This window comes from Anastrepha obliqua, chromosome 3 (genome assembly GCF_027943255.1).
Source record: "Anastrepha obliqua isolate idAnaObli1 chromosome 3, idAnaObli1_1.0, whole genome shotgun sequence".
Lineage (NCBI taxonomy): Eukaryota > Metazoa > Arthropoda > Insecta > Diptera > Tephritidae > Anastrepha > Anastrepha obliqua.
In genome coordinates, this window is record NC_072894.1 from 32,437,146 (window position 1) to 32,465,048 (window position 27,903).

Consider the following 27,903-nt stretch of genomic DNA (forward strand, 5'->3'; position numbering starts at 1 on the left):
ATATAGGGACATGGACATAGTTAAGCGTATAAAAATACAGCGGCTACGCTGGCTTGGCCATGTCACCCGTATGAAAGAAGACGCTCCTGCAAGACGAATTTACGACACGGTACGCAAAAAAGGATGGCGGGGAGGAGGAAGACCAAATCTCCGTTAGAAAGACCAAGTGCTGCAGGACCTGTCTTCACTCGAGATTTCCAACTAGCTCCACAAAAATAATCTACCCATTCACATATGGCAGATTACCTGCAAAATTGACAATCAGATGCCATTGCTGTTTTGAAAGGTTTTTCTAGATAGAAATTCCTTCAGTGGAATATTTCGTTTGTGTAATTTTTACTAACGAAATAAAGAAAAGACAAGGATAAGGAATTGCGCAATTGGCTGCTAATAATAAACAGTTGGAGGAAATCCGTAAACGACGTTTACTGAGGTTGCAATAAATGATGGCAGCAATACGCATGCGAAATTCGATTATAAAATTTTTAATAAGCAATAACAGGCGAAAGCGTTTTTTTTTGTAATATGAATGCTTAATTAATAATATCTAACAAAATTGCTATTAGAATTATGTCGCCAAATCTGTTTTCTTTGCCGTCGTTCATATTATTTAGTTTTTACTTTGATGTTTCTCTTAACATCCGTTAAAATAATTATTGAGAACGCTGGGTTGTTTTTACAAAAGTATAGTTATAATCTCAGATTTCGGGCGAGAAATTTTGTACGGGTAATCTCGCTTTTTAACACACAGATTCGGACTTAAGCACGAAAAAGTAGATCATCTCCTTATATGTGGACGTATTATAAAACTGCAATTGGACTCAACTATTCTTTCTTAAAATCATGCAATAACATAAAATACTTCCCAAAATTTGTTCTGGAATAGCAGCCTTTGGTCGAATATAAAACTGGATCCTGTATAACAAAATACTTTCTATTATTTTGAACTGTTATTATAGTGAAAAATTGTGTTTTTGAATTGGATTTTCTAAAGGAATTTTGTTTATTTATTTTATTTTTTTATATTTTGAAACAATAATTGCTAAGCAAAATAGAGTAATTCTTTTTAATAAATTAACACAATTTGCGGCTTGGACCTATATTTAAATATCACCTACAATTTCTAAATTATATTTTAATCATAGATTTGGCGCTTCCAGCTCTTAATATTTTTGTTTGGTTTAATAAGGTTTAATATATTAAGTCCATGCTATATATCAACCTTGTGTTGGTAGAATTAAAACCGGTATCCGTCTTAGAATTTCTATGTAAATCTTACATCACTGGCAGAGGCATGCGCAATTCCATGTGACGTTGGCAACGATGTAAGTAAAAAATCAAGCGAAATGATGAACTGTCAAATAGAATTAGGAAAATATTGTCAGCTATACGACTTCTTGATATTCGAAGAATATTTTACCAGTAAAAAGTTTTGAATAAATCTGTATGAAACATTTGTTATTCGTTTAAAGGTAAGTAAATCAAAGCTAAGCACCTGCTTAATCTTCTAACTTGCTATAAATGGACTTTTTTAAACTTTCGTTTTTAAACGGCTCGTTTCAGCAGTATAAATTCGCGTACTTTACGACGTTCAGTGCACGTTGTTACAGGTTGAAGTAAAAAATTATCAAAATGTCTGATTACGGCGCAGGTACTGTTTGGCGCAAGATGACGCCCAAAGACAGCCCGGCCAAGTCGGAATCAGTGGTTCTTTATGCGAGACGTCAAGGAATACCCGTAGAAACAACACAAAAATGTGAGTAAATTTATCACGACATTTAACACGTTCCCACGACAGTCGGTTATACCTAACCGGAACGACCCGGATTCATATCCGGCCAAGGACTGTCCCGTCAGCAGCATTCCTCGTATATGCACGGGGAATGTTTATGCTGATACAACAACAACAATAGTAAATTTATCACGATGTCTTTGGCAGAGAGGTGCCGGGGTAAAAGTTACTATTTTAAATATATGCATTCTTAGATGTACAGTCACTCACACTTTATTTAATACAGATACGATTTTTTTGTAAAGTGTTCTATATTTCACAATATTTAGCGAAAATGGAAAAACTGAGTATGTAGACATCTTATTTATTTTGTTTTATTGCATTTGCAAAAAGTGCACTCATTTCATTGCAATGACCAAAAAAAAAACAAAACATACAGAGAACTTACACCGCAGCTTTACTGATACAGTTAGAAGTGCTGCTATTCCCGGCGCAAGTTTCAATAAATGAAATTGTATTTTTAGCATGCGAGAGTTTGTAGATTGAGTTTGATATAAAGAAATATTAAATTTTATGAACGCTTGTTTTTTTTAACCATGGGACCGCGTACCTCGATAGAAAAGTGTGAGTTAGTTTTGGAGCATTTCAAAAAGGGAATGCCGCATTGTAAAATAGCTGAAGTTTACACTTAAGTTTGTCAACAGTTCAGCATTTTTGCATTACAATGAAATGAGTGGACAATTTTTTGTATTTTATGTTGAAGAATGAAATAAAACCAAATAAATACAATATCTGCATACTCTGTTTTTCCATTTTCGCAAAATACAGGGTGGCTGATGAATTTTGCTACTTTAAGAAACTCAAATAACTTTTTTTTAGTGTATGGAATTCATTTATTTTTTTTTTCAAGTTGAAGGTCATTAAATTTTATTAAATGTAGCTTAACTAGTTTTAAAAATAATTGAATTTAAATGCCCCCCATGCTCGTTGACACAAGTGCGGCATCTTAGTAAAAAGTTGTTCATTGCTGCTTTGAGAGTTGCGACAGGAATAGCCGCAATTGTTGCCCGAATGGATTGTTTTAGTTCATCCAAATTCGTTGGCTTTGTTTTATAAACTTCTTGTTTACATAAACCCCACAAGAAAAAGTCAGGTGCAGTAAGGTCAGGCGACCTGGGGGGCCAACGAAATTCGGAGTTTCTTGAAATCAGTTTATTGGGAAATTTTCGTCGCAACTCTGTCATAACAGTCTGGGCTATGTGCGACGTTGCCCCATCTTGTTGAAACCACACAGAGTTGAAAGGTATTCTCTTTCGGCGTAGTTCTGGATAGAAAAATTCTTTCAGCATTTTCAAATAACGGTCTCCAGTAACCGTAACGGTGTGACCATTTTCTTCAAAAAAATAAGGCCCGACAATACAGCGTGAAGAAACCGCACACCACACTGTCACGCGAAGAGGATGCAATTCCGTATCTGTGGGTTAGAAGTACTCCATATTCGACAATTTTGTTTGTTCACATTGCCGTTTAAATCGAAATGGGCCTCATCAGACATGAAAAGGCAGTTTAACATGTTTTGGTCTTCTTCCACCATTTGCAGGATCTTCTGGCAAAATTCCAAGCGAATCGGCAAGTCTGCTGCATTCAGTTTGTTAACCATTTGAATTTTGTAGGGAAATAAGTCTAAATCTTTGTGCATTATTGTTTGCAAAGACTGTCGGCTGACACCAAGTTGAGCAGATAAGCTTCTTGTTGAAACCCTTGGATTGCTTTGTATAGCTGCAGCTACAGCAGCGATCGTTTCCTCCGTCCGAACTGGTGGGTTTCGATGATAAGGCCTTCTTGCGACTGTTCCTTGCTCAGCAAAATTATTCACCAGTCTCGTTATGGTCCATCTGCTCGGGGGATCGCCGCCAAACATCCGCCTGTACTCTCTGTACCAAAACTACGGACTCCAGTGCGTGATAGCGGCGGACTATCCAAATTCTTGTTTGCGTGTCCCAGTTATCCATTTTAATAAATTTTAAAGATCAATCTGCAAATTAAAACAAAAATGGAACAGATAACTTAAAAAGAAAAAAAAGTTATTCAATTTTTTTTTGGTAGCGGCTTTCATCAGCCACCCTGTATTATGAAATATAGAACACTTTACAAAAAAATCCTATCAGTATTAAATAAGGTCTGTGCGGTGTATTCTACGTGGTGATATACATAATTTTACAATCTGTTAAATGTTTTTCATTTAAAAATATACAGTGAAACCTCCCTTGGACCGTCGAGTGTCCGTCAACTTTTGTTCGCCCAAAAGAATTTTTTTTAGTTTTTTAATTAATTAAATACTATTTCTTATTTGAAAAAAAGATATTGACATACCATTGAAACATAAATGAGTGTGTGTTTTTTCAAAAGTGCATAAGTGCATATAACGTAATAACAAAAATAAAAGTAAATATTACATTTCAACTATAAGTAAATATATTAGATTGGCCGTAATATCAGTCTTATTCGGGCAGTCGCCGCGTTAAGAACGAGTATCATAATCAGTGTGCTAGTAACTAGAAGTTATAGTGATATTTTCGTGGTAGAGAAAAACCGTTGTTTCTTTTTTTCCATACGAAATAAAAATAAAATTACACACGTATTCTGTACTGAACTAAATTCAAAATGAGTGGGGTTGACCACCCCAACAGAAACCGGTTCCGAGACCTCGATCCGGATAACCCCCCAGGAAAACGACTAAAAAAAACTGAGACGAACTTTATGTACCTACCAGAACATAAACAATCCGACGACCACATTCCCCGTTATCTTGTGGCAGCGGCAACGGGCCCAATTGTGGAAGACGGTATACGTTCACTCTCCAAATACAATGTGTTTCAAACTGAAAGAGGATTAAAGCACATAAGCACCGAATACACTCATGTATCAGAACTTAAGTCTGGAGATCTACTCATCAAAACAAATAACCTAAAAGCGGCTGAAAAATTCATGAAAGCCACCCACATCGGAGTAATCCCCGTCAAAATCACATCGCACAAAACACTCAACACCATTCAAGGAAGAGTATATTCGAGGAATATAATCAACCTAACGGAAGCTGAATTGGTGGAAGGTTTAGCTAAACAAAAAGTCGTCGAGGTGAAGAAGATTATGAAGAAAGTCGAGGACAAACTAGTTCCAACCGGCGCCGCCGTGATAACTTTCGATCTAATACGCAGACCTGACACACTTATGCTAGGTTGGGAAAGAGTTCGCGTGCAGGAACACATTCCAAATCCCATGAGATGCCAAATGTGTCAAAAGCTAGGGCACACGAAAAAATGGTGCAAAGGCGTAGAACTATGCAAAGAATGCGCAGAACCACCACCACATGAAACGTGCCAAAAAAAATTCTGTGTGAACTGCAACAATGACAGGCACGCCTCCAGCGATCCCGCATGTCCAAGCTTTCTCAAACACAAAGCAATAAATAAAATAAAAATTGAAAACAGATGCACAGTAAGACAAGCATGGAAATTATTCAATACAAACCCATCAGCCTACGAAATAGCACCGTTTCAAAAACCAACAATAGCACAAATAGTCAAAAACAATATCACAACTACAAAAAATATAAAAAGTCTAAACAAAACCAACAACCAAATTACGCCAACAACATCAAATACAACCAAAATAAGCAACGAAGAACTATCAAGCGAAACTGTACAAAATCAAAAGAATGCATCTACTTCTACTACAACACCAATTACAACGAAACCAAATACACAAACTCAAAACATCACGCCATCATCATCCACTACTACAAAAGAAATTGAAAAAACACAAACAGAAAACAATGAAATTGAATTTTTGCCTTCAGAGAGTAGTGACATTGAAATGTCTCCATGCTCTCAACTTTATAAGAGATTTCCAGATCTCAAAACCATCATCACACCTAAAACATACAAACGCACACTTCCAGACTCAAACCAACAGCAATAAATTAAATAAATACAAAACACTCAACCAAAAACAAAACAAATATAATCATAACCTTGACTCAAATGGATATTGGTACCAACTTATCAATATTACAGTGGAACATACAAGGATACTCAAATAACAAATTTGCACTCGAATATCTCGTACACAAACATAAGCCAGACGTTCTACTCTTACAAGAAACGCACATTGTACAAAAAAATCTGAATTTTTTGCACTTACCAAACTACAAAGTCTATCATCACAACAAAACATCACCATATGCCAAATCCGGTATAGCGATTTTGGTAAAAAATACAGTCAACACATCCAATCACAGGACTTCTACTAGTAATCTTCTACATCAGACAATTACAGTACACGGGGTAAAAGACTTGCACATTACAAATATATACAAAGAAACTGATGTGAACTTAACTACACAACTTCTCGACGACATACCCGAAATAAACACAGGTCACCACCTCATAGGAGGTGACTTAAACGCCCAAAACACCTTATGGGGTTCGAAATACTGTTCAAGAAGTGGTGCACTGTGGGAACAATTCGCAGATCGACGAAATCTTACCATTATGAATGACGGATCGCCAACACTTTTAAACACAAGGAACACTCTCACCTCAGTCGACGTATCTATGGCAAACGCTGAACTCGCATCAACGCTAAACTGGAGCTGCCCAGCTCAATCAATCGCGGGAGACCACTTTCCGATATTCATAACTAATACCGGACCAAAACACCTCAAAAAAGTTGAAAAGCGATTCCAGGAACGTAAAGCCAACTGGGATCTGTTCAAGCGGAAAAATGACATCCTACACCATCAATTTGAACAAACTAGAAACGTGAATAAGGAAGCGGCACAGATCAAAAAAATAATTCGGAAATCTTCCAACGAATCTATGCCACTTAACCAACCCCTCAAACAAAAGGAAACACCAAGTTGGTTCAACTCCGAAATAAGCAAGCTCGTGATTCTAAAAAACAAAGCATGGCAGAAATTTAAAGCGAAAAAAACTCCAGTAACTAGTCTAAACTACAAAAAGATCTCAGCTCAAGTTAGAAGAGCATGCAAACAGGCTAAAAAGGAAACATGGACTAGTTTTGTTAACTCGCTTAACCCTACCCTTGACACAAAAACAATTTGGACCAAAGTCAAAAAGATAAAATCATCTAAAACACTAGACTTTCCTCCCATTTTTGAAAATAATGACATACTGTCACACCCAGAGGTAATAGCTGAGAAATTCGCTAATTTATGGAGTTCAATAGCATCAAACGATAATTTCAGTCCTCAACTAATCCACGAAAAAACACAAATAAACTTCAGCAATTTTTGCGACAACAATAACACTAATGGAATAATGAACGAAGTAACATTGATCGAATTAAATCTCACCCTCCAGCGTGTGAAAGGAAAGACACCCGGAAAGGATAAAATCACTTACTCCATGATCAAAAACGCATCGACCATAATCAAAAACCGCTTATGCGAGCTTTACAGTGAAATCCTCAGAACAGGAACATATCCACACGACTGGAAGCATGCAACACTCACACCAATACCAAAAGCTGGAAAAAATCAGAACTCCACGGAAGGTTATCGTCCTATTTCCTTAATAACAGTCCTAGCAAAAATTTTGGACAAAATAATAACGCAAAGGCTCTGGAAAGCTTATGGACACAACATTCATGCATCGCAACACGCATACAAAGCTGGACACGGAGTACATACCCTTTGTCACCTACTTGAAGCAAATACGAAAACCTGCTTAAGAAATCAGAACCACAATGTCATAGTTTCTGAAGATATCGAGAAGGCATTTGACAGGGTCATATCAACACACGTAATAAAAGAATTAAATACATGGGGTGTACCCCAAATGCTTTTAAAGCTTATACTATCCTTCCTTTCACATAGAAGGATCACCGTCAAAGTCGACGGGTACTTCTCACGCCCCTTTACTCTCAACAATGGCATCCCACAAGGCTCACCTCTGTCAGTATTCCTCTTCAGCGCATACACAAACACACTTTCCAAGTTGGTTAATAACACACCCGGTGTAAACTTTATAGGGATATACGCAGACAACATATTTGCATTAGTCTCAGGAGCCGAAGCTGAAGTACAACGAAACTTGAATAATCTGGACAGGAAGATACAAAACTGGGCAAACATGACAGGAGCAGTGATTCCAGCCAACAAGATAGAAGCCCTGCACATATGCAGGAAAAGAAGCTGCCACGCAAATAATATTACAATCAGAAACACTACGATAACATTACAAAGCAAGATGAGAATTTTAGGTGTCACTTTCACTAGAAATGCTCTTTGGAATGACCACGTCAAAAATATAGTTAAGAAACTTAGCAAGGTGCACAACGTGCTGAAGATAATATGCACAAAGAAAAAAGGCCCACATATAGATACGGCACTCGCAATATGTAGATCTTTAGCGGAAGGAGCAGTACAGCACTGCGTGACCCTATACGGATGGACATCCGAGGCAAATAAAAGCAAAATAAACACAGCCATGAACAATTGTTTCAGAACAGCGTCTGGGCTACTAATATCAACACCGCTAGATGCCACCAGAGTAGAGGCATGTTTTAAAGATTTCGACTGGCTACTGAACACCAGGTCTATAAATATGGCGGCAAAGGCCCTAACATCTCCTGCACATGCTCTGCATACAGAATTCTGGAACGTAATAAACAAAAATCAAAACAAAGAAAAAATAAACAGAAGTTGGTGTAGCATTAGATTGATAGCAACGAAAATGCGGAGTTCAAACATACCAATACCGGCCAAACCCATAGAAGAGATCACAGCACATTCAAAATTAATGATTGACATCTCCTTAAGTAGACAAAAAAAAACAACACCAACGCAATCATCTACCAACAAGCATTTCTAGAATACAAAAATAGGCACGCTCCAGATATAACCATATATACAGACGGTTCCCTGCTCGACGAAACAGCAACATACGCAGTAGTCGAACAAAACTCTAAGGATGAATACAACGTCGTTCACGAATCACTATTACCACCTAATACTGGAATTCACAACGCGGAGCTGGCAGCCATACGATTTGCAGCACACTATGCAGCAACAAAACATAATTGTGCACTAATATGCACCGACAGCCTCAGCGTAGCTGTATCTCTTCTTAATGAAAACAGCGAGCAGTTCACATATCTTACAAATGGTCTGCCAGGCCAAGCAAACATTACAGTGTTATGGATACCAGGTCACTCAGGGATAAAGGGAAACGAGCTAGCCGATGATGCCGCCAAAAATGCCAGCAAGTTGCCGTTAATATCAGAAGTTCCATGTTTAAGAACGATTATCACAAATTATTACAAAAAATACGTCCAAGAGAATGAAAATCAAAAATGGTCTCTATCAGAATCCTTTTTGAACAAACACAACACCGGCATCAACCGACCCAAATACAACCCAAACTTTTCCAGAACAGATTGCATAATCATGGCTCGCATGAGAGTTGGCGTAACAAAGTTCTCATCCCAACATTACTTTCAACAGTCAAGGCCATTAGAATGCGCATGGTGCTCAACCATCCTCAGCGTTGAACATATACTCAAACAGTGTCCAGCATCAGGAGACCAAAACATCAATTTAACAAAAGCGCTAGACTGTAGCCAGGAAAGTGCTATGAAAATCCTCAAAGACGCTCTTAGTGTACATAACTTACTGCATGAAGTGTAAATCAGCTTCCTTGGGGCAATATGGCCTTAGTTGCCCAGCCCCAACATATACTTTATAAATTTATTTATAAAGTATAGAATAAATAAATAAATAAATAAATAAATATTAGATTGGTTTTGGCTTTCCATTTTTTTTAACAATTCGGAAGCAGTAAAGTCCTCCTCAATTCAAAATCGCGTTTAAAACTGCATTCAAAGGCTTTTCATTTGACACATTTTCATTAGATTCTTCGGCAATACTATACTCCCAGTGTCAGTACTATTATCGTCAATAGTTCCCACGTTTGCATCAGTAAGAAGTTCCAATTTGAAATCTAGGTTTTCGGTCCATGTATTCTTATCTATTGCCACAAATTCATCAGAATTTGAATTACATTCCGTATGGGTTTTTGATAATTCAAATAACAAAGCTTCGGTTGCTAGCGGTTAATCATCTTCGGGCTCGAATTTAGTTGACACATTTCTATTTTTGTCGAACCCTGCTTTTTGGAAACAGTTTTCTATTGCCTCTAAGACGTTTATAATTGGTTTATTCTAGCTAGTCGCTAGTTCGCTACTTAACTTGCAAGATTTCGATAATAAATTTTAAAATTTGGAATCACTCCTTGATCTAAAGGCTGGCAAACTGAAGTCGAATTACTACGTAGAAAAATTATTTTAATATTCTTTAAAGGTTATATCACGAGAGTGAGATGCTGCGTTGTCTAGAAATAATAGTATTTTTGTGTTTTGCGACTCTATTTTTCCTTCGAAATTTATCAGCCATTGTATCATCTTCACTTTACGTGTTGCCCTTATCTTCATATTTGATTCCCAATTTATAGGAAGTTTTTTAATATCTATGAACTTGCTCAAACGCTTTTGGACAACCAGCATTCCCAATAACAAGTCATGGTTTTTCTTTTTCTCCAGCCATATTTGCACAAACTAGGACACTATGCAATTCCTTTGACAATTTTCCCAAATCGCATACCTCATTTTCTGAAACTAAGCGTTATACAGTGTCGATATTATACCAAATTTACTGTGAATTAATGCTTTTTTATCTGCAAAAATTGTGTTTGTAAGATTTGTTTAGTATTACCTCAAAATTGTTCTCCTCGTAAGTGTTAATAATTTCTCCTTCAAACCAAGGTTTGATTTCCCCATCATATCACGTATATCCGCTATAACTGAACGCAAATCACTGCGTAAACCAAACTAAATGTGTTCATGAAGCAACATCACACTTTAAAAAAGATACCTTCATGTCTTTTTATAAGTAGTTCGCGTCCGTTCAATAGAAGTTTTTGTGTCGATTTTATGAAAAAGAACTCGGCGTTCGGGCAAGAGTGTGCCCGTTTAAGAGCGAGAGAGAGTGATTTCTTCCGAAATTTGTACTTAAAACTTGGTATAGGAGAAAATGTCTGCACAAGGAAGATGCCCTTCTAAAAATAGTGTGCGTTAGGAGAGGTTTCACTGTATATACAGTTTTGTATATAACGTAGGTACTTGAAGGTTTGCTCAGTAGGCAGCTTTCTCGTGCCCTCTTGACAAATCGGCTTCCTTGCCAAGACACTGGGTTGCTGCTCTAGAAATTTTGAGTAAAAGTAAAATTTGTAGAAAAAACATTTGAGTTTCAAAATGACGTGCAATAATTCGTTCAGAAATGTATCCCGACATACCACTTAAATCAGCAGATCACCATTTTTTTGGGTCAATGCGTGCGAAAAGTAGACTTTTGACAATCTATGCCCGGTGCATTTCAAATATACAGGGTGGGCCATATAGCGTTTGCTTTTTGAACCAGCTATTTTTTTGAGAATGGTAACACAAATGACATGTCAAATGTGTTCATAATTTACTTAAAGGTTTGACATTTACGAAATGGGATGCTATACGCTTGAACAAAATTGGGAAATATTGAAAACCTATTTCCAAAGTGGTGAGTCTTCTTCTTCTTTTCTGATTTTTACATCGGTGGCTACGTCAATAAGCAAAATTGTCGGATTTGGGGCTCAGAAAATCCACACGTTACTGTAGAGAAGCAAATGCATCCACAACGAGTCACTGTTTGGTGCGGTTTTTGGTCAGGCGGCATCATCGGGCCATTTTTTTTTTTTTTTTCAAAAATGAGCGAGGAGCTGCGGTTACAGTAAATGGCGAGCGTTACCGTGACATGCTCAACGAGTTGTTTCCAAAAATTGAAGAGGATGATATGGACGACATTTGGTTTCAACAGAACGGTGCAACTTGTCACACTGCCAAAGTTACACTCGAACTTTTGGCTACCGTTTTTGAAAACCGAATAATCAGCCGAAATTCCGATATCAATTGGCCGCCTCGGAGTTGTGATTTAAGCCCGTTGGACTATTTTTTGTGGGGAGCCGTTAAGGACAAATGCTATGCGAACCATCCAGAGACGATTGATGCTTTAAAATACGAAATCGAAGTTGCCATTCATGAAATTGGAGCCCAAACAATCGAAAATGTCCTTAAAGATTGGGTTGATCGAATGGTCTACCGTAAAGCCAGTCGTGGCAGTTATTTGAACGATATTATTTTTCATTCATAAATGACAATGTTCAATCTTCAAAATAAAAAAAAAGTTTGAAAAAATATTGATTAGTTTTTTTTTTTATACTCGTAGCCGATTCAAAAAGCAAATTGTACATGGCGCACCTATAGCTTGAGGAAGTACTTACTAGGCAAGGTTGTTACATAAGTTCTCAAGAAGAGTATATTTAGGATTATGTAATTAACTACAGCTCGTGGTAATGTTCAAACTGAGAAAACCGAATGACTTCACCTAAGCTACACATCACACACGTTCCCAGGACAGTTGGTACTACGTATACGGAACGACCCGGATTTATATCCGGCCAAGGACTGTCACTTCATATACGGGGAATGTTTATGCTGCTGCAACAACAACAATCAATGAATAATTTAAAAAGCTCTTTTCCGATGACTAGTCTGCACGAAGACGCGATGGAATAGAGTGCAGGCTTCAATATAAGAAAGTTGTACTATATTAATGGAACATGTTTCCAATGAGCTCACCTCCACATGGGTGGATGAAATGCTCACAAGTATGTGAATGTCAGCGCCGATATCAAGGAGCTTTTATATAAAATTAAATTATAAAAAATTTTAAAGTCAATTAAAAAAAAATAAAAAAAAAAAAATCACCTCTAGATATAATAATATTTATTTTAATAAGCACGGGTAGTTTATCAAGTAGTTAGTAATGCAAGCATAATCGTAACTTGGGGCTCAAAACTCCAAAAATACTTGGACAAAGTGTAGTAAAGTAAGGTAAGTAACCATATTTTGCTCAGGTAATATAATTCATTGGCAATAAAATAAAATAAATTTTAAATTTATTTTTTAAGCCGTTCGCAGCTTGTTACCACTTTAATAAATAACATACTTTTCTGATGCCATTTCTAAAAAAGGGATTTAATTTTTTCCACTTTCTTCACCCTTATTAAATGCAATTTTTTTTTAAGAGAGTGTCAAAACTTTAATATCACAAGTGAGCAAACCTTTAACCAGTAGGAGCTCGCATGGGACATTTTTCCTTATCACATTGCACTAGTTTTTGCTGGAACACATGAACAAGATTGTCAAAGAAGAATGCGGGGATATTAAAATTAATTTAAATTTATAAAAATTCCAATGCTTAATAAATATTGTTTATATTATTTCTAATAATTTTTAGATGGACCGGGTACCGACGAGCAACATGTAACCACAAAGAATACTGCTAAATCTGATCGTGAGGCTGAAGAACAAACAAAGAACAAAACAATCAAAAAGAAGAACAAAAAATCGTCTGGCGCGTTGCGCAAAGCACGCTACCTGAAAGCCAAACACATTTTGGCTAAGGTATACAAGAATGAAATGGCCGGCATAACACATGAACGCGATGCAGCGGACAAGGTCACCTATGAGGCCGTGGTGCGCGAGTACGAAACTATGTTATCGAACAAATCTAACGACCATCAAAAAAATATCATTCCTCAAAATCAACCACCGGCTATGGGCAACCGATCACAAGATGTGAGCGGGCGTGCTGCCAATTTCCAGGGTTTTGAGGGCCCTACAAACCGATCACAAGATGTGAGCGGGCGTGCTGCCAATTTCCAGGGTTTTGAGGGCCCTACAAACCGATCAAAAAATGTGAGCGGGCGTGCTGCCAATTTCCAGGGTTTTGAGGGCCCTACAAACCGATCACAAGATGTGAGCGGGCGTGCTGCCAATTTCCAGGGTGTTGAGGGCCCTACAAACCGATCACAACATGTGAGTGGGCGTGATGCCAATTGCCAGGGTGTTGAGAGCCCTACAACAAGTGCGGCGGCTACGGCTAGCGAGGGGACCAGGGATCATCTCCAAGTAGCCCTCGTAGATGCAAAATCCCATAATGGCAGGCGGGTGCTGGACCATTGGGGTGAAATTGAGACACGGCTGTCAGGCATGGTCGTCGAATACCTCATGACAAACAAAGGACAGGTTCCTCTCTTCGACTCGGCAGAAGTTTGTCGCGGTTGTAGAGTAATCAGATGTGCCGATGAGTTTTCCAAGAGATTTCTGGAGAAGTGCGTTGCTGAGGTAAGCAATGCCTGGGAGGGGATTTCGCTTAAACTAATTCCTGCATCGGATATCCCTAAGAGACCCAGAGCGCGCATTTGGCTGCCGAAATTGGAGCTGGATGGTCAGAAGGTACTCCAATGCCTCAAACTTCAAAACCCTGAGGTTCCTATGCACAGCTGGTCTGTTATCAAGTTAGAGGAACCTCAGAAAAACAGCTCCACAGTCTTGCTGCTTATTTCCAACGATTCTCTGGACGTACTCGAGAAAAAACAGTATAAACTTCGCTTTGGTCTCAGAATGGCCAAAGTTAAGGTCTTGCCCGCGTCTGTTACCCCGGATGGCGACTTTCACGAAATAGGGGAAGATTCCAAACAGTCCGACGAACTGTGGCTGTCTGCGACGGACACGGTTCCAGAGTTCATGGACTCCATGACATTTCCGGAGGCCATGGAACAGGCTTAAGTGAGCTTATCTTAACAAAGTCATGTTAAGAATAACTCTTTCTAACCACCGATAACCTCAGTGTCATCCTCAGGGAGGATGACATTGATTTCTGCTTCATCCAAGAACCCAGGTGGTTCTAAGATCATGGGTCTCTAGAGCTTCCCTTAACAAAGAAATGTTAAGAGTAGCTTAGAGAAACCTTCACCATGCTAGTCTAGCCACCGATAACCTCTGTGTCATCCTCAGGGAGGAAGACATTGATATCTGCTTCATCCAATAACCCAGACGGTTCTAAGATCATGGGTCTCTAGAGCCCAAGGTAAGCATACTGCTTGTATCCTCGTTAGGAAGACTACTAATGCCTTCTTGATTTCTAATTTCAGCTCACCAAACGTAGTGGTGGTACGGGTAGAACCATCTATTGGCCGTTGCTACTATTTAATTTCTGCATACATGGTGCAGCATCTCCTGAGGAAATGCAGCGTTTGGTGGACTCACTGTCATCCGGAAGAGAGGCCATCCTCATCGGCTGCGACGCCAATGGCAGACATGCCATTTGGGCAAGCAGCGAGATTAACGATCGAGGTAAGTCCCTTTTTGACTTTATTATTACCTGCAATCTTCTTATTTGGAAGAAGGGCAAACACCCCCACGTTTGTACTTCCAGCATCGGAAACATCAAACAGTTGGGAAGAGGTTCTTGATATATTTCGTTCCAGAACAGTCGGTCCTACGTAACCGGAACGACCTGGATTTATATCCGGCCAAGGACTGTCACTTCCGCAGCATTCCCCATATATGTATGGGGAATGTTTATACTGCTACAACAACAAAACAACTTCCTGATATTAGGTGAACAATTGAAAGGTATCTCAGAGAAATTCTTTTTAAGATTACAAGTTGATCCTTTATGAAATTAATTTCGCACGGGAAACCATTCCTCGCCACAGGAACCTTAAAATAATCGACTGGTTTAAGTTCTTTCACAATATCAACTAGACAAGCAATGGAACACTAAGAGCGATCCTATCAGACTGCCTTTAAAGTGGCTTGTCCAGTATGTTATAGCAAGAAAGACTTTCCTCCGTGGTGGAGCAAGACGCTGACCGTTTCAAACGTTATACTTGGAAAGAGTACAGCGGATCCATTGAATCCGTAAGGGGTTCTGCCAGACTAAGCAAGATCCTTTCGAGGGGCCATTCCTGCTGAACTCTTGTAAAAAGGGAAGATGAAAGTGGGCTAAATCTGCAGAATAATTCTTGAATATCCTTGTAAATACTCATTTGCCGGAAAATTATATTGCTCCCCTTGACATGACAAGAGTAGATAGGTATGGTTACACGATGTATTCCTGAATTCTATCCTGTCTGTTGGTAAAATCACCTAAGCAATCAATAGTTTTCCCCCCTTTAAATCACCTCGTTTTGACGACATCATGCCTGTGATGATTCAGAAAATAAGAACCCTGATGGTTCCTGTCCTGCAAGAAATCTACATGGCGCATTACTGGAGTAACACGAGGATTGTTTTCATACCCAAAGTAGGGAAGAGGGGTCACGACTTGGTCAAAGATTGAATTGAGTACTCTGAATCCAAATTATCTCCAACTCAGCATGCTTACTTAAAGGGGAAATCTCTGGAAGGTAAACAATTCACTTTGGTGGCCTTTATAGATAAAGAGGGTGCTTTTAATAATATGAGAGCGGAGTCAATTGCCACTGCGTTAGATATACTAGAGATGGAAATACATATAAGTCTGTGAATCTTGTCCCTGGTAGGCTGTAGGGAAGTTAATGCGGTGACGTCGGAAAGTGGTGTCCTTTCGCTAAGTGTTTGGCTAAGTGTTATTGACGAAATTCTGACTTAGTTAAATAAGGGTGGGGTTGAGGTAGTAGCATACGGTCCTAATGGTATAGGGTCCGTTTCCTTCAGTCATGGCTGAGATGGACTGCCAGTTGTGGTCTCAAAGTCAACTCTGATAAAGCGGAGCTGGTGCTATTTACCAGAAAATATTAACCTCCACACTTTAGACTTCCCAGCACAGCTTTCTACTCTTGCAAATCTATGTTCGGCAAAATTAAGGACTCAATGGATGCACAAGGTAGGGGTTCTGCCAAATTTAACTTGTGGATGGCTGGCTTCAGAAGGGCTATAATATCACTAAACTGGGTAGAGTGCAAGGGACTTCAGTTATTGTCATCACAGTAGCATGAAGAACTGGCCCCAGTGCTGCTCTTAATGTCGTTTTGCACTTCCCATCGACTTACACGTTATTTTCCTCGCTGCTCAAAGTGCAATCAGTTTAAAGGAGGTTCGCCTCTGGAGGTAATTTCTCAAGGGACACTATAGCATTTTCACGCATTTTGTGTGCAAGTACATTTCGCGGAAGGAAATGTACTGAGCGCGGGGCCTTTGCGCTCAAATTAAGTTATTTAGTTAAATTGAAAATTACGTACTTTAACCTAAACTTTATGTATCTCATACTGAAATATATAATATTACGATTGATGTAAACAAAAACTAAAATTTTTAGATGTTAAATGTATAACAGTATTGTAAATTTAAAAAACCAAATAGAAATTTAATTCGCAAACTGGAGTTTAAGGGTCGTACCAGGGCAATCTTAGCAAGTAGGCAGAACTGGAACGAGGAGTACCGATGCTGGTGCATCTGTCTTCACTGACGGTTTCAAGATGTAATCGGGAGTCTGGGCAGGGGTTTTTTCTAAGTCAGCCACTTCATCTTTTTCCTTTAAACTGCCAAAATGCTGCTGGTGTTTTTCAGGCTGAAATCTTTGCGATACTGCAGGCTTGCAAACTGCTTAGGGAACACAGGAGCGATGGAGATATTAACTTTCCTTGCGATAGTTAAGCTGCGATCAAGGCATTGATGACGTCATGGTGCAGATCCAAACTGATGAACTCCTGTAAGGAGGAGATCAAATCTCTTGGTAGCATCTCCCTGATCTGTATTCCAGGCCATAGGAACATAGAGGGAAACGAAATTTTTGATGAGCTTTTCAGAAACGAGTCGACTGAATTTGTCTCGGAGGTCTCCTACCCAGACATCGGCGCCCCTTTGACTGTTAAATGGGAATTGCACAACTTATTTTTCAGAAAAGCGCGGGACAGATGGAGTTTCATTTCTTCCTGTGTTATTTCGAAAACCCTTTGGCCCTTCACCATTCAACTTCCAAACTCGTAGCTGTGCTTTTACCGGCCATTGGGACAATCGGCACACACGCAATAACAAACCTCCGAGGGTATTTCAGCCATGAAAAAGTTCCTCATAATAAACCATCTGTTCGGAGTCGGCTTAAATGGTAGGCCCCTCTATTTGTGGAACAATATCAAGACGCACACCACAAATAGGAGGAGGAGCCCGGCCAAATACCCAGAAATAGTGTACGCGCCAATTATTCATACAGTACCTCGCAGGAGTATTCGGAAATCTAATTGTCGTAGGAGAAAGTCCAAAAAAATATTATTTCATCTCGGGTTCACATTCAAAATATCATTTTTTAATACATATAAACACTTAGCTGTCTCTTGAAAGAAATAATTCAACATCTAAAAAAAAAAGAAAAGATTTATGAGTAAATTGCATGAATCGACTTGACTTCACATGGAAGGCGCATTTATTAAAGGTGGTGACACTAGAGCAGCAACAATGTTTTTGTACGTTTGATTGTCACGGCAAAGTATTGGAAAAGTAGAAAGCAAAAATTAATTCGCCTTGGGTTATTCTGTGCTGACAGTCATATGGACACAGCGAAAGAAAAAAAACGAATCAGCTGATATACTAACACCACCTTTAATATGTAGATTCGCGTTGCTTCACATCACATAGGTATTCGGAATTTTAAATCACAATAGACTTTTAACATTTTTTCGATGGTTTCGTTAGTTTTCACTTAACATATAATAAAATACGAGAAGTAGCTTAAAAATGAGTAGAAAGTCAAAAGAAATTACTTTGGAAGAAAGAAAAATAATATTTAATTTACGAAATGAAGGAAAAACATTAAAAGAGATATCGAATTCGACAAAAAGAAGCATTTCAACCATCCACAGCATTTTGCAGATGAATTCGTTAAACTTAGAACACCGATCAGGAAGGTCTGCAAAGATAAGGCCCTTATTATTAGAATAAATGAAGCACTTCTGCCTCAGAAATTAATAGGAATATCGCTGAGATTAGCAGAATAAACATTAATTATGAAACCGTAGGGAGAATGCCTAGAGCTGTTGGGTATAATGAGCGAACTCCACGACTTAAGCCGCTTATAAGTGAAAAAAAAAAAACCGAAAAAACGTTTGGAATTCGCAAAAACGTACATTGACCGTGACAACGAGTTTTGGTCAAAAGTGATAAAGGGTTTTTCAAACAGAGGTGTTATTTTGATATTCAAGGAAAATGCTATTTTTTAATATAAATGATCGGATGTGTATTTCATTATAAAGAGGAAGGTATGCCGTTAATAATATAGTAAAAAATAACATCAGTCAAATGACCACCACGACCACGCTTACAGGACCATATCCTTTTCATGAAATTTTCCGCAACGGAATTGCAAAGTGGCTGCCCTATGTCCTCGATAGCCTAAAAATTCCATCTTTGAGGTCTTGAATCGACGCTGGGCTGTTGGCGTAGATCGTCTCATTCACGTGGTCCCAAAGACCAAAGTCACAAGGTGTAAAATCACAAGATCTTGGTGGCCAATTGTGTTCACCTCTTCGAGAGATAACACGGCCCGGAAACTTTTCCCGTAAAAGATCAATGGTTTCGTTGCTTGTGTGGCAAGTAGCGCCGTCTTGTTGAAAATAAACGTTGTCCAGATCAATACCATCCAATTCCACCCATAAAAAATCGTTAATCATTTCTCGAGAGCGCAATCACACTGAAAATAACAACTGTTATTGGAAAACCCTTAATTTAGTGATGAGACTAAATTAAGCATTTCTGGGCCAGATTGTGCTAATAAAATGAGTCGAAAAGTGAATTTCGAAATGCACCCTAATAACACAATGCGTTCAGTTACTGTTACTGTGATGGCAAGGTAATGCTGGGTAATGCATGAGTGCAAACGGTGTCGGTAGCATGCAATTAGTGATAAATTGGACCATCGGCTTTGTATTCAAATATTAAAGGAGAACTTAAGAGCTATCGCCAATAAACTTGGGCTTTCGGGTCATTATACCTTCCAGCAAGATAGCGGCCCAAGGCATAGAGCTTATAATACGAAGCTGTGGATATTTCAATGCACCCCGAATGTTTTGTTTGTAGAGTGAGTTTGACATAAAGCAATATTACATTTTATGAACGCTTGTTTTTTTTTAACCATGGGACCGCGTACCTCGATAGAAAAGCATGACTTAGTTTTGGAGCATTTCAAAAAAGCATTGTAAAATAGCTGGAGTTTACTTTTAAGTTTGTCAACAATTCAGCACATTATTGAACGTTTCATGCATGAAAATCGTGTGATAAATAAGGGACGAAAGGCATCAAATAAAACTTTCACAGAGAAAGAGTGTCAGTGGTTAGAGCACCAAGCTAAGAAAAATCCAGCAAAAAGCGCTCTGTTTGAAAAATATATATAAATAATAAACCTTTCGTAAGTGCAAAGAATAATTTGCTCCGACAGTTTGTCCTGCTTCCAAGCCATTAAAAACAACAAAAAATCAAGCAAAATAATCGACAGTATCAAAAACATACTAATAACCCATCGGGGTAGCATCAAAATTATGTGGATACCTGGGTACTCCGGCATCCAGGGTAACACACTGGCAGATACTATTGCCAAAGACATGTCCATTACACCAACAGTCACATCAGAAGTCATTCTACCTAGCGACATACACCGACTCATTCATGAACAGAGGCAATACTTCGTGAATGGTCGTATTACAAACATCATTATTCCAACATCAACCCTAAACGTTCAAAACCTGCCTATCTAACATCGGTACCCAGCAACCACATTACCCCATACACACGACTCCGTATTGGGCACACCATAATTACCAGCGTACACCTATTACAGGGTAATACATCCAACAACTGCCCCTTCTGCCAAGCAACAGTCAGTGTACACCACCTACTGGTATCCTGCCCAGAACTTGCTTCTCAAAGGCATCACCACTTCAGCAACACCGATCCTCTTCTACTTCTAAAAGAAGCCACTGAAGAAAACATCAAAAATATTTACAAATTTCTGAAGGACACCGACCTACTCCGTCGTATTTGATGCAACATATAGTACATCACCAGACAGCCGAAAGCCTCTGCTGCTAGCACTGCGTTTGCTTAGTTTACTTTTAATTTTATTATCAAGTAAGCTTTTTAAAAAAAAAAAGTAAGAGATTGCAGTTTGCGCGTAACCATCTAAATAGAATTCCAGCACTTTGGAGGGCCATACTTTTTGCAAATTTAAATGGTAGAATAGCCCGTAATAAACCTTTCGTAAATGTAAAGAATAAAAGTAAGAGATTACAGTTTGCGCCTGACCGGACTTTTTGCAAACGAAGTAAAAATAAAACATGGCTGTGGCATGGTTTGGACTTGGATGCCATCAAAGGAGCTGGAAATTTAACTATTATCGAAGAAACAATAAACAAATATGTATGTTTATTTAAAACTTCTGCAAGAGAATTTGGTTCAAAGCGCTAGACAATTAGAAATTGAAGATGACTTTCGCTTTTATCAAGATAATGACCCTAAGCACAAGTCACAAATAATACAAACTTAGTTAATGTCGCCAAATTGTAGAAACTCCTGCACAATCACCAAAATTGTGTGGCTAGTTTTGAAGACAAATATAAGAAAATATGACATCCATAATAAATCTGCTCTGAAAAAGGCGATACTTGCAGAGTGGAATCAAATTAGTTCAGAATGCACAAAAAATTGGTTGACTTCATGTCACGTAGACTTCAAGCTATAACTGATAAAGGATACCCCAAAAAGGTACTAAATGCCTTAAAATTTTAAAAATTAGAAATAAAAGAGCGAATATTTTTAACTGTATTATTTAAGCTGCGGCGTTAATTCTCTGTATGTTTTTGTTTGTTTTTTTGCATTACAATGAAATGAGTGGATACTTTTTTGTAATTTATATTGAGAAATGAAATACAACAAAATAAATAAGATGTCTGCATACTCTATTTTTCCATTTTCGCAAAATATTATGAAATATAGAATATTTTACAAAAAAAAAATCGTATCTGCATCAAATAAGGTGTGAGTGACTTACTTTTGAAGTTAATACATTATTTACTTACTCTTTTACTTGAGAAAAAAAAACAATTTTTATTGAAATTTAAAGTTTAGACTACAATGAAATGACTGTATACGTTTTGAGCAATAAATAAAAAGTGGAAGGAGTTTATGATATTTTTTAACCGAGAAAAAATATAAATAACATTCCAATGGCAGGCGGTTCTACGTTACCGGAATGACTCGGGTTTTCCCCGACTAAGGGCTGCCGCCCCCATAAGCTAGTCCTGTCTAGTGAACCATTTATCACCCCCGCCTCTTACGTCACAGGAGCAATCTTGCTCCAAATACTTCTCCTCAGGGCTGGCATTGAGTCCAACCCTGGGCCAGAGGTATTCTATTACTGCGTTAAACGGCTCCACCCGGACTCCACCTCGGTTAAGTGCAACGGGTGAAGCCACCATAAGACCTGTTCAGGCCTTAAGTCACATAGGGAGTTTTCCACACGATATGTGGCCACGTGTTGCTCCCGCCACCAAGCATCCGATGCCTCAATGAATACTACACCTCCTGATAGGCCGGCACTACCATCCGCCGCCACAACCCATACCTCCATGGTAAGGAGCATATCGGCGCAACACAACTTCCGCTCCAACCCCGGAGGGGGGACAAACCAGCAGCTCTTAATCCCTCGCACAGCCTGTTCCGTGTGTCAGACCAGAATACCTCGGAAGCTGGCATCAGTCAAATGCAATTCTTGCAATGGCTGCTGCCATTTTCGGAGATGCTCTGGCCTGCGCACCAGCCGTGAGTGAACAACTGACTATGTTGCCCCCTGCTGCAGAGCTCTGCACCCGCAACCGCCATCCGTAGCGTGACCGCCCACCACCATCACACCGCAACAACAGCGGAACGCACAGCAGGCCTAACATAGGCAACCACACGCGTCTCTCACACTCCGAATTACAGCAGCCTTGCCGAGAAGCTTCAAGCTTCTACAATTAAACTGTAACGGACTAACGAGCCGTCTACCTTGCTCGAGGTAGTCGACTTTATGAGCCGACACAGAATCCCAATAGCTGCGGTCCAAGAAACCAAGCTGCACGCTAGCTCTTCTCTGATAACCAGGGATGGCTACAACGTGCATAGACATGATCGCGAGCGACACAACGGTACTGGCCTAGCGTTCATAGTCCACCACGCAGTGCAGTATAGTCTCATCGATGAAGGCAACGACCGCAGGGACAGCACCTTAGTGAAAAAAATAATTTATGCTTTCAGTATCCACAGATGTAATGGGTGGATACTTCAATGATGATAACTCTGACACAATGTAGTCATTGCCGTGCGTTTTTGAATTAGATTTTCTTAAAAAAATTTAATATTTTTCGATATTTTGAAAGGGTTGGTGTCGAAATTCTGTATGTCGAAATTCTGTATGTACAAAATTCTAAAAACAAAATTCTGCTTTTTTAAAATTCTGCTTTTTTAAAATTCTGCTTTCTAAAATTCTGCTTTCAAAATTCTGTATTACATAATTCTGTATTAAAATATAATGTTAACAATGTTAAAGAGGTAATGTAATTATTTAATTTATTATTATTATTATTTTTTATTATTATTCGAGATATTAAATAAAAAATAATAATCATAATAATTTTTTCTTCAGTTTCGATAGAATCCACAGTATTTTTGCGTGGAACTCTTTTTCGCGTGAGCGGCCTTCGGCCGCGCTTCAAAAAAATAAACCTCATCACTCCAACTCCGGCTACGCAACCACAGTATTTTTGCGTAGAACTCTTCTAAAAAAACGAAAAAATAAATAAATAAATATTTAAAAAGAATTCCAAAAAATATTGTAATTGGCTAAACTAAAATATTGTTATCGCTTAAACATATACATATGTATATTTATGGAATTAATATTTATTTTGTTACTTCTTGTATGACGAAAATCACAAAACTTGAATAAAGCAGAATTTTTCGCATTAAACATGCAGAATTTTGGAAAGCAGAATTTTAAAAAAGCAGAATTTTAAAAAGCAGAATTTTTTTGCAATTTACAGGATTTTGTCACCCAGAATTTTGTAATATAGAATAATGACACGCTCCCTTTTGAAAGCATTGTTTTTAAGACAAAATAGAGTACATTTTTTTTTAATTAATCTGCACGATTTGCTGTTTGGACTTATGTTTTAGTTTCACTTACAATTTCTAAATTAGGTTCTCATTATAGACTTGACGCTTCTAGCTTTTAATGTATTTTGGCTTATAACCGTAATTTAAATTAACCCTTTCGCGATATTGTTGCCATATGGCAACAAATTTTTCGAAAGAAAAAAACCGTGTAAAGCTTAAAAGAAGGACATATCTTGTCAAAAGTTAATATCAAAATGGAAAATACCCAAAAATAAGTATTTTTTTGAAGCCATGATGTTGATTCTCTACCGGATGTATTGTTTCTTTTTTTTATTCGCTTATATGTGATGAGTAAATTAGAAAATTTTCGCTGGACGATGTTTCTATCTATTTTTAAATCTTTATTAACTTTTTTTACTTCATCTACGACCTTAGCCCAGAGCACGCTCTTTTTCCTCCTTCCCGACGTGAACTCGGTCTCCATGCTCAGTCGGACTCTGAGCAGTAATTTTGTCTCCGATGTACTAAAGTAATCACTAAAACCAAGAAAAGTATAATAAAATAAAGTTTAAATATCGTATTTTTCATCAATTTTTGTATTAAAAGCTAAAATAAATAATTAAATACCCACTTTTCATCAGACATTGTACTAGCGTATTTATTGGCAGTGAGAAAATTTTTGCTGCAAATAATGTACGACTTTTGATACAAAAATGACGTTTAAGAACGCGTTGCATTTGCAGTACTGCCATATTTCCATTTTTGAACGCACTGCTCACTCTGAAATGGTATGTTCGCATTATAATGCATTGTTGAACATACCCATTTGTTGCCATATGGCAACATTAAAAAAAAGCACTTAACAGAAAAAAAAAATTTATTTTTATTGTTATTGGTCCTAAAATAAATACTCAGACAAAAATTTGGATTTTTTGGATGGCGCAATAAAAAGATGTAGCGAAAGGGTTAAGAAATATAAATTTGGTTTAAGATGGTTAAGATGAAGAAGTTAACCTGCGGAATGCCATTTTACCGTATTGATCAAAATTTACTGTCAAAAATCAAACTAAGAACTATGCATTAAAAAAAATTAAAAATGCAATTATGCCGAAGAAAAAATCTAACTTGTGCCTTGAAAATTTAAAATTATGCCACTTCTTTTTGGATATGTAAAAAGCAATTTGTCACAAAATATGCCACAATACGGTTTAATAAATTAGGTTAATGCCTTTCTTCTTGACTTATAACACCGACATACATACTATATTAACCATGTGTTGATAGGATTAAAATAGAAATACATGCATTTGCATTTTTTCACAGTATCCGGTTTCGAAATTTTATACATCACTAGCACTGGTATGCATAATTCCACGTGAAGTTGGCAACGATGTATGTGAAAAATCACGCGAAATGATGAACTGTCAAATGGAATCAGTAAAATATCGTCATATATTCGACTTTTCTGGAATCGAAAAATATTTTGCCAGTAGAAAGTTTTGAATAAATCTGTATGAAACATTTGTTATTCGTTTAAAGGTAAGTAAATCAAAGCAAAGCACTTGCTTAATATGCTAACTTGCTATAACTGGACTTTTTTAAACTTTCGCATACAGCACGTTTCACCAGTATAAATTCGAGTACTTTAGACATCAGTGCTTCAGATTTGTCACTAAATTAGCAATAGGTGGTTGGAGTTAAAAATTATCAAAAGTAAAATGTCTGATTGGGACACAGTGACTGTTTTGCGCAAGAAGGCGCCCAAAGGCAGCTCGGCCAAGTCGGAATCAGTGGTTAATACTGCGAGACGTCAAGGAGTACCCGTAGAAACAACACAAAAATGTGAGTAAGTTTATCACGATGTCTTTTTTGGCAGAGGGGTGCCGGGGTAAAAGTTACTATATTAAAAATATACATTCTTATATGTATATCGATTTATGCGGTCTGTGCGTTGTAGTCTACGTGGTGCTATAGTTCTACAACCTGCCAAGCATTTATATATAATATATACGTAGATACATGAATATATATACATATACATTTTTGTAAAAGTGTAGACACCCGGCATTGAATGTTATTGTTTTCGTCTATCTTGCCAATTGGTACTTCATTTACTTAAGTTCGGCGTTTCATCAGCTTATGAAATCGCTAATCAAAATGGCTCAGACAACTCAGTAGGAGGTCGCATGGGACTTTTTTTTTTATCTCATTGCTGTCATTTTTGCTGGAACACAAGAACAATATTGTGAAATAAGAATACGTGGATATTAAAATTAAACTAAATTTTGAAAGATATTTTGTAAAAGTTCAAGTGCTTAATAAATATTGTTTATATTATTTCTAATAATAATTTTTAGATGGAGCGGGCACCAACAAGCAACATGTAACCACAAAGAATACTGCCAAATTGGATCGTGAGACTGAAGAGCTAAAGCACGACAAAATTCCGCTTGACGTTGGTAAACTCATCATGCAAGGTCGGCAGTCGAAAGGTCTCAGTCAAAAGGATCTGGCGACAGTAAGCCCTGACACTTTTTATAATTATTCTTTATTTTATTAATTATATGAATTTTCAGAAAATCTGCGAGAAACAACAGGTAGTGACGGACTACGAAGCGGGTCGTGGCATTCCAAACAACCTGATTTTGGGCAAAATTGAGCGTGTGATTGGCATCAAATTACGTGGAAAAGATCGCGGCCAACCGCTACAGCCTCCCGGTAAGAAATGAATTGACACTGCGGCTGCAAGTGGCATCGCTAGTAGTAACAATATAAAAAACCAACATCCATAAAGCGCATAACGTAGCACCAATATATATCAACGCTACTGAAAATGCAAATACAAATGCCACTACCGTGTATTTTGCCAGAAACAACTGTAATGCTTACGCCACCAGCGGCAAACGCAAGTTATCGGGAGGCCGAGAAGCTTTTTCAATGAAACCACACTAAATCTTAGGATTGTTCTTTTTCCAATTGCATATAATCATTTTCAAATCATCATTTTAATCATTGTTTATCTTTATTTTAAAATTGAATTTAATATATTGTGCTTTCAGCAGCAACATCATAAACAACTATAGCACCAACACAAAAACAACGGCAAGACAGAAAAATAACAGAAGGACATTAAAAACTTGAAGTTAATAATAGAAAAAAAAAATTACATCTAATAATTCATATTAGAAAATATAAACCTAAATTTTCAACAAAATAGTAACACATAATAGAGTGATAATGAAATTACATCTAAATATATATATGGATTTTTACATAAAACTTCAGTCATGCTCAAACATTAAATGTAGTATAAACAACCATGGTGGATATTATGATTGAATGTAGAAATTCTACACATCCGTCGTTAGATATAATATTTCATAGGTATGTGTTACGAAATAGTGTAATTTGATACTGATCTTGAACGTTGTATAATAGAATTCGAATAATAAAGGATACTCAAGATCTTCAGTGATTTCTAAGAAATTTGGAAGAGGTATTCACAAGTTGGAAATTTTTTGAAGTCTTTCCATAATATTATATATAAAAAGTTCAAACGCCTCAATTACAACATTTTTTATTTAGATCGTCTCTCTTGTATGGACAGAGATAGGTTCACTTAATACACTAATAGGATTCACTGCTGCTTTTAGTATGTCTATACATGAATAACATGAATATTTCACATTAATAATGAACTAATGCAATACTAATTGAAGTCAAATAGTCGGATTTTTGTAAACAAAGCATACACATAACCCATAAATGTGAAATAAAAAAAATCTGAACGGAATGTAGTTATAGAAGGAAAGCAATCGGTAGAAAACTAAAAAATATTCAACTAATCGGGGCTGAGCCACTATTCGTGATCTCGTGAAACTCGGTTCGAAATATCATTTTGCGAATGCGGCACTAGGTAACGAGTGTATTCACATAAATAGTGGAGAATAAACGAGGTAGTATTTTATTGCATTCGATTCCGAGCTTTCCATCAGATTGCGTTTAAATGGCAGAGACTGTGAGTTTAACGGATTTAATTTATAATGCCACAATCGCAAAGTTTATCAGTTCTGGAAAATTTGAATTTA

General features: G+C 37.6%; 1 protein-coding gene across 5 annotated transcripts; it reads left to right on the forward strand.

Annotated features, from left to right (window-relative positions):
* Positions 1-1,359: 1,359 nt before the first annotated feature.
* On the forward strand, positions 1,360-27,286 carry LOC129240604 (endothelial differentiation-related factor 1 homolog). Of its 5 annotated transcripts, none has more exons than XM_054876508.1 (7): positions 14,509-14,780; positions 14,845-15,046; positions 25,139-25,354; positions 25,432-25,657; positions 26,173-26,333; positions 26,392-26,533; positions 26,875-27,286. In XM_054876508.1, exons 4-7 carry the CDS (start codon positions 25,534-25,536, stop codon positions 26,886-26,888), a joined length of 441 nt encoding a protein of 146 aa, XP_054732483.1. In that variant the 5' UTR covers positions 14,509-14,780; positions 14,845-15,046; positions 25,139-25,354; positions 25,432-25,533; the 3' UTR covers positions 26,889-27,286. The 5 variants fall into 5 exon arrangements, 3 of the variants coding, with proteins under 3 accessions (XP_054732483.1, XP_054732486.1, XP_054732485.1); XM_054876511.1 differs by having other exon boundaries at positions 26,878-27,286; XR_008582089.1 differs by lacking the exons at positions 26,173-26,333; positions 26,392-26,533; positions 26,875-27,286 and adding exons at positions 1,360-1,472; positions 1,564-1,756 and having other exon boundaries at positions 13,146-14,780; positions 25,432-25,539.
* The last annotated feature ends 617 nt before the right edge of the window (positions 27,287-27,903 follow it).

Excerpts from the sequence above, each read along its gene's own strand:
- LOC129240604 (XM_054876508.1), top strand. The coding sequence starts at position 25,534 with ATGTCTGATTGGGACACAGTGACTGTTTTGCGCAAGAAGGCGCCCAAA. Across the intron at positions 25,658-26,172 it reads CGTAGAAACAACACAAAAAT|ATGGAGCGGGCACCAACAAG; the intron begins GTGAGTAAGTTT and ends AATAATTTTTAG. Across the intron at positions 26,334-26,391 it reads GTCAAAAGGATCTGGCGACA|AAAATCTGCGAGAAACAACA; the intron begins GTAAGCCCTGAC and ends ATGAATTTTCAG.